This window comes from Gekko japonicus, unplaced genomic scaffold (genome assembly GCF_001447785.1).
Source record: "Gekko japonicus isolate JY-2015 unplaced genomic scaffold, Gekko_japonicus_V1.1 scaffold1004, whole genome shotgun sequence".
NCBI lineage: Eukaryota > Metazoa > Chordata > Lepidosauria > Squamata > Gekkonidae > Gekko > Gekko japonicus.
In genome coordinates this window covers 95,669-105,886 of record NW_015161430.1, presented here as the reverse complement: position 1 = coordinate 105,886, position 10,218 = coordinate 95,669, and the positions used below count along the sequence as shown (strand labels likewise).

The window sequence follows — 10,218 nt, the reverse complement described above, 5'->3', positions numbered from 1 at the left end:
TGAGGTATAGTTTGAGGAAATTACCCCCCCCCCCAAAAAAAAAACTTTTCCATGAATTGAGCAAACTTTGCTTATTCCCTCGCATTGCTCCCCCCCCCACCCCGGGTACTCAGGAGGCTGCAGTGGAGAAACACCAAATCTGTGCACTTGTTCTGTTTATGGTTGATACAATACAACCCAATGTGTATTGAATGGTATAGATTCTTGAAGGAGAATAGTTTGCAATTTTTGTGTATGTGGAAAGCTTATAATTTATTTCTTTTAATTTTATTGTAAGCTGCGTTGGGTCTGTATAGGAGAAAAATAGGGTAGAATTTGATTAAATTTATTTTTCTGTAGGGTAGAATTTGATTAAATTTATTTTTCTGTAGGTGGGAAACCAGGTACAAGCTTTTTGAATGGTGTTACTTGCATGTACAGTATCATGTATGGTATAAAATAAAGCATGTGTATTGGCGTTTTCGGTGTGGCGTAGTCATAAAGAGAACTAAGTTTATAGCTTGGGAGTGGACTTGATGAAAAGATTATCCTTTTGCTGATTTGTAAAGCATTACACTTGATTGAAAAGCTAAATTGAAATGTGCTGAATAGATATTATTAATTTTTTTTAGAAGTGCTTATCACCAGCCTACATCATACCGACCAAGACTTTTGATAGCAGGCAAACCTGGGTTCGGGCAGGCCTCTCACTTGGCACCAGCAGTTATACACGCTTTGGAAAAATTCACAGTGTATACACTGGACCTTTCTGTTCTCTTTGGAGTTGGTGCAGAAACATCAGAAGAAAAATGCACAAAGGTATTTCAACTGTTTAGCATCACTACTGAAGTGAAACTGATGATTTCTTGGGTTTATCTAATGTGTATGTGCCAGTGTACATACATACACAAATTGGCATCCACATTAGGTGTTGTTGGAGTTTTTCCCTGGAAGAGTGAAATCTTTTGGTTTGGCCAAGGTTAGAGCAATCAACTACTGAGGCATATGAAATTATGTTTTCAAGTAATGCAATTAGAGTTGTACTGCTTGTCTTAAGTGTTGTTTTTTTCAAATAATTTACTCCAGGATTTAGATTAGATGTCAGCAAAACTGAGTTTCAAAAGGTAATTAAATATTGAAAGCAAAGCATGTTGGTCAATCACAGATTGGATTGAGTTTGGTTTCAGTCCTACAGGTTTGTGGTGTGAGGTAGAAGGAAGTGGTACAGATGAAATAGTTTCCTTTCAAAAAGTTCTGAGAAAAGGTAGTCTGCTGACATGCTCCTTTAGTGCATAAACTAAATTAACTTTCATTTTTTAGAGTGAGAAGACTGGGAGATTTGAAAGCTGAGATTATCACTGAGTAAGCCACTGGCCACAAGTCTCCTGGAACATTATTTATTTATACCCTGCCTTCCACTAAGGTGGCTACCAAAATGTACAAACTAAAATTTCATCTAAAAAAACATTAAAACATGGCTGGTGCCAAAAAAGTAAACAAAGCAGCCCTTTTCTCTTAAATAAATTTTGGGACCAGGCTAAAACAACTTTTTTACATGACCCTTTCAACTAGTTACCCTGTGCTTAGATGCACATAAAACTGGCATGCATTGCTTGTATGTATGTGCTGCAGGCCCATTGGTAACTTTAGATCCTTTCCCATCCATAAATCTAGGGAAGTTGTTTATGCGCATGCTCTCTTTTGTAACATAGAAGAGCGTTGTGATATATTGGCCAGTTTTTTTCCTTTGAAGTATAAATTCTGTTCTTATTTTATCAGTTGATCAGTGAGGCCAAGAGGACAGCACCAAGTATAATATACATTCCTAATGTTCACTTATGGTGGGAGACGGTTGGACACACACTACAAGCTACATTTACTACACTGTTGCAGAACATTCCATCCTTTGCTCCAGTTTTGCTGCTGGCAACATCAGATGTGTATCATGCAGCTCTGCCAGATGAGGTACTTGCTGAATGAGTTTATACAGTCTCTCTTTTTATTTTGTTGCACTTTATTCTAAACTGCCTGACTGCAGTAGCCTTCTAAGCAAACTTAATGAGGGAAAGAAGCAAACTTGCTTACTTCAGGCTCTACCTCCTTCCCATTTTAAGCGTTTTGTCTCTTCCTGAAAAAAATTAAATTGAATACCTGGTTAAAGTTTGTTTGGCAGGTTTTTCAAATATAAAACCTAAGTGTTCTGTGCTTATGAAATGTAAAGGAATAATATTGTTCCATGACTTTTCAAGTAACTGAGGTATTTATTAATGTTACTTCATAATCTGGAGAAATTGCCAGATAAAAAAGAACTGAATGATTCCCGTCCACTGAATCCTTTCTCCTTTTACCAGGCATCAAATGCTATAGATTTTAGGAGAAACTCTTTGCTTTTCCCATGCAATATTGTGGCACAAATTTGTGCGTTGTGATAACTTTCGCTTCTTAATGTCCTTGTCCAAATTTTTTTAGGTACAAGAATTATTTGCTACTGATTACGGAGAAGTTTTTAATGTCCACTTGCCTACCACCGAAGAAAGAAAAAAATTCTTTGAAGATTTAATTCTCCACCAAGCTGCTAAACCTCCTGCATCAAAAAAGAAAGCAGGTTAGTGCAGCAGATTAAACTATATGAAAGCTCTTTGTAAACTGTAGAGTATTGATAGCCAGAACTGAAAGGTCAGCTCTTAAACATTTCACAATGTTCCATCTAATTAAGTTTTGCAGGCTTTGGAAGTATTACCAGTAGCACCATCCCCTGAACTGCAGCAGCTGACGGAGGCAGAGGTCAAACGGCTTGAGGAGCAAGAAGAAGACACTTTACGTGAACTTCGAATTTTCTTAAGAAATGCTACTCACAGGCTTGCCATTGACAAACGTTTCAGAGTCTTTACAAAACCAGTTGATTTGCACGAGGTAAAAATTAGTATTTTACTTCCATTTGCCAAATAAATAAGCTCTCTAAGCAGGGGTAACTCTTTTTCATGGCACTTTAGTTAGAACTTCCAGACTGTATGATAAAATTAAGTATTTTTATAAAATGCTGCAAAATTCCCCTTCTGAATACTTCATTTTATGGGAATTTAATGAAATAACTATGGGGTGTTAAGGCCAGATTGCATGGACAAAATCAGGAACCAGTATGTTCTCTGCTGCTTTTGCATAATGATTAAGCAAGTTCGGGATATTGGAAACTAGATATGTTATCATTAAATGTGCCAAACAAGATTGGATTGGTAAAAAAAAATGTATGCAAGTAATCATTTATGGGATGCTTCCCTTGGTCTTGGTTTGCTCACCTCAGGTCTGAGCATTCTTCTTCAGCCTCTTCCCTTCCTCCTGCTCCTATCTCTGTTCTTCTCACATTGCATTCATTACTGCTCAGTGCCCCCAGCCCCCTATGCCCTTGTCTCAGCACTGGCCTGTATAAAGGTGGCATTCACTGTAGTGCGCCTGTAGCCAACCCCTGGCTTAAAGAAGCGCCAGCTCTGCACACTTAAGTCTGGGAGGGAGGAGAAAAAGGAGTTTTCGTTAGTAGCTCTTAAGATTCAAAAGAGGGGAGGGGAGGGGAGAGTGTACCATCCAGACAGTCCCTGTAGGACACTTGTGTATATATAAAGTCATGTCGGCAGTCGCTGCAGGCTTCCATTAGAAAAGGGCCTGATGCAGGTAGTCTAATACAGCAAGGATCCTCTAGGGCAACTATAGCTCTGTCCCTAGCCACAGTCCACTCATTTGGTCTCCTTAGCACAATCTAAAATTAGCACCGGTAGCTAGAAAAGATGTGAACTTTCAGAAATTTTGAAGCCATAGAAAGAAACTTATTTTTGGAAGAATAGGTATGGGGGGGGAATGAAATGCTTTCCTGTCAGACCTTAACTTTTACTGATTTTAACATAAAATGCATCATTTATTGCTTGGCTAGCATACAAAATTGTACTACATGGTGTATTTATGGAATTTAGAAGAATAAATGTCCTGATTTTCTAGAAGGAAAACTGGAGGTATACTAATACTTCAGAGAGAGTTGCAAACTGCTACTGCACATGTGCTACCATAGTACACATATTTTGCAGTCTGAGAAGTAGGAAAAGTAGGGGGGGAAATAAGCTGAAGTTGAAGGAAAAAATGTAGTGTTGTTTAGACAGGGAAACATTCTAACAATCGAAATAGATAGTACTACCTAGCATATTTGGATATAAAGTTAAGCTTTGTAACGTTGCAAATGAACGTATTATCATTAAACATTATAGCATATTTGTTATAAAAGTTAATTTTCAACAAAAATTCTTGAAAATGCATGTTTCTACAGTATACATAAGAATTCATTATTAGGAATGGGCACAAACATAAAAGTTCTGGTTCAGTTTGGGACGGTTCCTGAACCGAGCAAAAATGTCCCAAACTCAACCAGTCTGTTCGGGTCCCCTGAGAAGGGGGAGGATTGACCAAGAAGGGCTAAATGGCTGGCAGCTTTGAAGCAGGGGGAGCAAAACTGATGGGTTTAATGGCTTGCAGCCTTTTAAACCTAACAGCTGGGGGATGGACCTGCCCTTCTATTAGGCTGAAATGGTTGGCAGTCATTTCACTGGTCTGTTTCGCTCCCTCGCCACTTCCAAGCCGGGGGTGTGGAGTGAAACCGATCAGCCATTTAGACCGAACAGGTGAGCTGCGGACCGTGCCATTCAGCTATTAGGTTTAAATGACCTGAACAGCTGAACTGGACAGAAATCCAATAAATGTTCGGGGAAGGCATCTTCCCTAAACATCAGTTCAGGGCTCCGAACCGGGCCAAATTTGTGTCTTTACATCTCTTATGCAAGTATCTTGTTGCAAGCCCCTGTATCATAAATGATTAAATAATAAATTATTTTGCTAACTTTCCAATATCCTGATATAAAAGATGTCCTGAAATATGTGAAGACCACCACCATATGATGCCAGCATTCTTAGACACACGTTGAGGATATAAGATCCTTCATTTCATAGCTTAAATGAAGAACTTCTATGACCTTGTGTTTTAACTTGTTTTGTATTAAACCTGTAGGTACCAGACTATGTCACTGTTATCAAGCAGCCAATGGATCTTTCAGCAATTATTTCTAAAATTGATCTTCACCAGTATCTGACTGCAAAAGATTATCTGAAAGATATTGATCTGATCTGTAGCAATGCATTGGAGTATAATCCAGACAGAGACCCTGGAGGTAAGCATATACCATCTTGCTGTAGCAATACTTAAATATATAAAGATGCTGTACCTCAGATTTGTTTGGGTAAACTAGGTTGTAATACAGGGGGAGGTGAAATCCTTCTGCATAAAGTTAATGGAAACTTCCAAGTCTGATTGAGCTGCTACAAGTAACTTTGCGTGCTTTTAGATCGTCTCATCAGACACCGAGCTTGTTCACTTAGAGATACAGCATATGCAATAATTAAAGAGGAAATGGATGAAGACTTCGAACAACTTTGTGAAGAAATTCAAGAATCTCGTAAAAAAAGAGGTGTGTGATATACTGATGTAAAGGTGCATCTCTAACCAACTGTGTGGCCTGCATGAAGCACGACTCCTTCATTTCCCCATCCTCCTGCAGTCCACTGCAAAAAAAAAAAACCTTGTAAATTTTGTTCCTGGGGTTTAGAAAACACTCAAAAAACCATAGGAGATGAAGGGAGGTCTTCACTATGAAAGGGGCTCTTGTGGAAGACGGTGCCCCCTCTTCTGCAAGTGGAAATGCTGCTCCATCAGAGAAAGTGTGTGGCTCAATAAACTTCACTATCTATATGTACTCAAGTTTTATTTATATAGATAGTATGGCTGAGTTCCAAATGCACAAATCAGTTTCCAGATTCTCCCTCCAGCTACAGTCCCTTCCATTACATGAAAGTCATCCCCCAATCTTCAGCTGTAGTGCTTGTATTTGAAATTAAAGGGAGAGCTGAAAGAGTCTCAGCATACAGCCTTTTGAATCCTAATTTCTGTATAAATACACCACATATTTCAGCATAATGTAGTAAAAGATGCTTACAGTATTTTGTTTCCTTTAAAGGTTGCAGCTCTGCAAAATATGCTCCATCTTACTACTATGTAATGCCGAAGCAGAATACCAATTTGGAGTATAAGAAATTGGATTCTGAATGTGGTGAGAAACTGAAAATCCCTTCAGTACCTGTGGCATCTAGCTCTCCTTCCCTTTCCAATGGTAAGAGCTGGTCTTTCGTATGTTCCTAGTGCCTGAAGCAGCTTCAAGCCACAATCAACTGTTATTAAGCCAGGGGCTAATTATGATAGCACGCAGAATCAACATCTGTCGTTGTGTAATAGTGTCTCTCCTTTCTGCTGCTTCTCCCCCGCCATTCCTTTAGAGAATCCTTAGGTCACAGCAGTGTGCAGTAGGTGTTAGCTGTACTGAGTTAATGGAAATCAGTAACAAAAGGGTGGCCTTGGTGTGGCACATCTGCCTAAGTGCACACTAACATTTTGATGGGTGGAAGGATACCTGTACATGGATCATGGTGGTTGGGTCTTTTTTGCCTCTCTCCTCTCCCTTTGTTGAAATGCTACTTCTAGGAGCAACATTTTGGGCTACAGCTGGAGAGGGGAGAAGTTGTGCTCAATAAGGAATGCTTCCGTTAACATTTGGAATCATCTGCTATGGATTCGTAGGAGGTTACTTCAAATGTTAATAGAAGCATGTTTTTATTAGTTCTTTTGCGCAAGACTGAGGGGGGATAGCTCTGTTCCGAACGCACAAAAGTTAATCCTCAGATCCTCAGCAGATTAGCTTCCAGGATGAAAACAAGTGGTGCCAGTGCTCCACTTTTCCTATGCACAGAGAGAGACAAAATAGAATGAAACTGAGGGGGCCGGAGTGATGCAGGGCAGCCAGGCAAGGCACAAGAGCACACAAGACTCATGCGGGTGGCACAATAAGAGATGTATGCACACACCCATGTCCTCCTCACTTCAGCCCGCTCGAACCCCCTGTTTCTTACCTACCTCCCCTCACTGGGTGCTGTGTTGTAGCCTTGCTCTGTTCATTGTCACCTTTGCCTGACATGTAGTCAGGTAGGAACTGAAGTTTTGGATTTGGCTGCTACAAATGCTATTGTCTGCAATCCTTGTCTGGGGAGGGAAGGAGACAGAGTGAATCAGAGTTTTGGACATGGTTGAGGCTAAACTCTTAACCATGTGAGAGCAGCAATGATGGGCAGCAGCAACAGAGAGTGCTTCCATTGCCAGAATCCTTACCAGCTGGGCCAAACCAGCCTCGTCTCTGTCCTCCCTATTGCATGCAACCATTTGAGCCTGGGATGGTGCAATGCTTTCTCTAAGCTGTGGAGTCTTGGGAGCAAAAATTCTATACTTTGTGAGCTACTGGCCTTAAAGCTGTGAACGAGCGATTTGGATGCTGTGTAAATTAGTTTGCTTTGGAGCCATCCTTCCTGAGCTAAGAGCTGTAAGGTAAAAAAAAAACTGTGAGCTAGCTCACACTAACTCAGCTTAGAGGGAACACCAGACGTACCTTAAAATGTGTGGGCCGGGTGAATCAGTTTATTTGTGGAACACAATCAGTTTTTTGAGAGGGAACACCAGACGTACCTTAAAATGTACTACTGAAGATTAGAAGTGTGGGCCGGGTGAATCAGCTTATTTGTGGAACACAATCAGGTTTTTTTTACCAAACTTGATGACTCTTCCAGACAGCTGATTTTTCCCAGGAAAGATGTATTGACACCACTGTACTCTGATTCTCCAGGGAACATTGGTGGTCTACAGTTTGGTGTAGTGGTTAAGTGCGCGGACTCTGATCTGGGAGAACCGGGTTTGATTCCCCACTCCTCCATTTGCACCTGGCTGGATGACCTTGGGCAAGCCGTAACTCTGGCACAGCTGTTCTTGAAAAAGAGCAGTTTCTGTCAAGAGTTCTCTCAGCCCCACCTACCTCACAGGGTGTCTGTTGTGGGGAGGGGAAGGGAAAGGAGTGTGTAAGCCGCTCTGAGACACCTTTGGGTAGTGAAGGGCGGGGTATAAATCTAATCTCCTCCTCCTCCTCCTCCTCCATTATGTGGAAAGCCCAGATGCAAACCTTATGTCCAAGTTAACTGACACATTTTTTGTACTAAGATACTAATGGTCTCTCATCCCCCTTACAAATTTTTTCCCCTTAATTAAGGGAATATTTCCCGTTAATCTTTTACCACAATGTGTCAGACTTCCTTCAGTAGAAAAGAGCAATGGTCCAGTAGCACCTTAAAGTTTAACAAAATATGTGGCAGGGTATGAGCTTTCGTGGGGAGAGATGGCCCGTAGAATTGCCAAGAGTTCGGACACGACTGAATGGCTAACAACAACAACGTGAGCTTTCGTGAGTGAGCAGTGACTCACAAAAGCTCATAACCCTGCCACATCTCTTGCTACTGGACTCTTCCTCTTTTCTACTGCTACAGGCAGACTAACACGGTGACCCATCTTGATCTGTCAGACGTCCTTGTTTGCCCTTTTCATATGGAGGACATTTAGGAAAGATTGAAATATATTAAAGTATATATTTTCAAGTGTGTTATTCCTCCCTGTGTAGCCTTATCCAAGAGAAAACTCAGAAGAAAGAGCAGGTGGTGCTTGGGTAATCTAGCAAAGCGAAAGAAGACTTCTCATTTCAATAAGGAGAACAAAGCTCCGGGAGAAGAGCAAGATGAACCAGACAGCGATGTAGAGGAGTGTCTGGAAAATAATGATTCCAGCATGGAGCAAAGTGAAATAATTCAAACTTCCCTGGAAGAAGCTGAAATGGTACTTCCTGAGCAGCAAGCCAACGGCTGTGAAAATAAATCCGATGCAGAAAATGAGAGTGAGCAGGCCTCTGGTAATACTGCTAAGTCTAGATCTGAGGAGGGCGACAAAGATACTGAATGTTCAGAAAAGAGCAAAAGATGTAATGGGGACCTGATAGAGCATTTGTCAGACAAGGATACGAATGGTAAGTGAAAAGTCATCTATTAGGGTGTCTGGACCCTGGTGACAACAGAGCAAGTGTGTTATTGCATGTTACTATTTTCACTTATTCAGTCTCCTACATTCTCTTGATGAAAACGTTGTACTCCTTTGCATTACTGTTTTCAAGCATTCTTCCTAACGGACTATAAGTACTCATCCTGCTATATGTGTAAAACTGTTCAAAAATTTCTAAATGATCAGGGGACTCAAAAGCAGCTGATCAGGGGACTCAAAGCAGCTGTTCTCCCTCTGAGCGGAGGACATCTTGCTGGGTGTTTCCCACCCTTTCCTTAGGGAGGCAGGAACTAAAAACTTCTCTTCCTGTCCACTAGGTGGGATACCACCCTCAGCTCCAGTTTCGTTCCTTCCTCTGTCGGGAGCGCAGCACTTAGTTGGCACGCGTGCCTTTTTTCCAGCTATTTGCTACCCAGCCATTTTTTCTGACCTTTTTCAATCCTTTTTACCTCAACTATTACTTCTTCCCTCCTCTACTGCTTCTCTTCCACCTTTTCTAACCTCCTCATCCGCCTTCTCCCAACCGATGCTCCGACCAGGGCATGTCGGATCGGGACGATTCGGAGGGCTCCGACTCCGAAATGGCCGAAGCCCTTATGCCGGCACCAGAGGAGCCACGAAGGGGGAAAGATGTCTCTTCCACCCCCTCTGCGAAAGCGCGTACGATGGAGCCGAAAGACAAGCGCGCCAAAAAGCAACCTCACTCTCCGCCTACGGAGCATGATGCGGGCGCCATTTTGAATTGGCCTGCTAAACAATGAACCCCTGAGGAAACGGAGAGGCTGCGGGGCGGCTGTCGCTGCTTCCATAAGCCAGAGCATGAGCTCAGATGATACCACGGCAATCCCTAATGCCCAAGGGGCCGAAGCGGCTTGTTCCTCTCAGTTTGAGAATCCTCCCGGCATACCCGTGAGTAATCCTGACAAGGTCACCAATGTGTTCTTTAGACAAGCTATGAGGGAAGAGGTTGCAAGGTCACCAATGTGTTCTTTAGACAAGCTATGAGGGAAGAGGTTGCCGCCATTCACCACAAACCCCCCCTCCCAGGTCACTCTCCGAGGCCATGCCTTTTATTTATTTATTTATTTATTTTATTACTTTTGTCTTACTATCCCGCTCTAATCCCCGAAGGGGTCTCTGAGCAGCTATACAGTTATCCATTATCCCTATCTAAGGCCACAATTCATCAGGGGTGGGGACATCCTTACCAGCATCCAGTGGAGGGGGGC

The 10,218-nt window shown here is 41.9% G+C and overlaps 1 protein-coding gene across 1 annotated transcript in view; it reads left to right on the top strand.

The window, feature by feature from the left end:
- Positions 1 to 10,218, top strand: part of ATAD2 (ATPase family, AAA domain containing 2) — a 33,843-nt gene that overhangs the window by 18,903 nt on the left and 4,722 nt on the right. The window contains exons 18-25 of the mRNA XM_015428954.1: positions 612 to 798; positions 1,759 to 1,944; positions 2,449 to 2,584; positions 2,696 to 2,892; positions 5,024 to 5,183; positions 5,358 to 5,480; positions 6,027 to 6,179; positions 8,559 to 8,957. Coding sequence (XP_015284440.1) covers positions 612 to 798; positions 1,759 to 1,944; positions 2,449 to 2,584; positions 2,696 to 2,892; positions 5,024 to 5,183; positions 5,358 to 5,480; positions 6,027 to 6,179; positions 8,559 to 8,957 — 1,541 coding nt within the window. The remainder of the gene's footprint in view (positions 1 to 611; positions 799 to 1,758; positions 1,945 to 2,448; positions 2,585 to 2,695; positions 2,893 to 5,023; positions 5,184 to 5,357; positions 5,481 to 6,026; positions 6,180 to 8,558; positions 8,958 to 10,218) is intronic.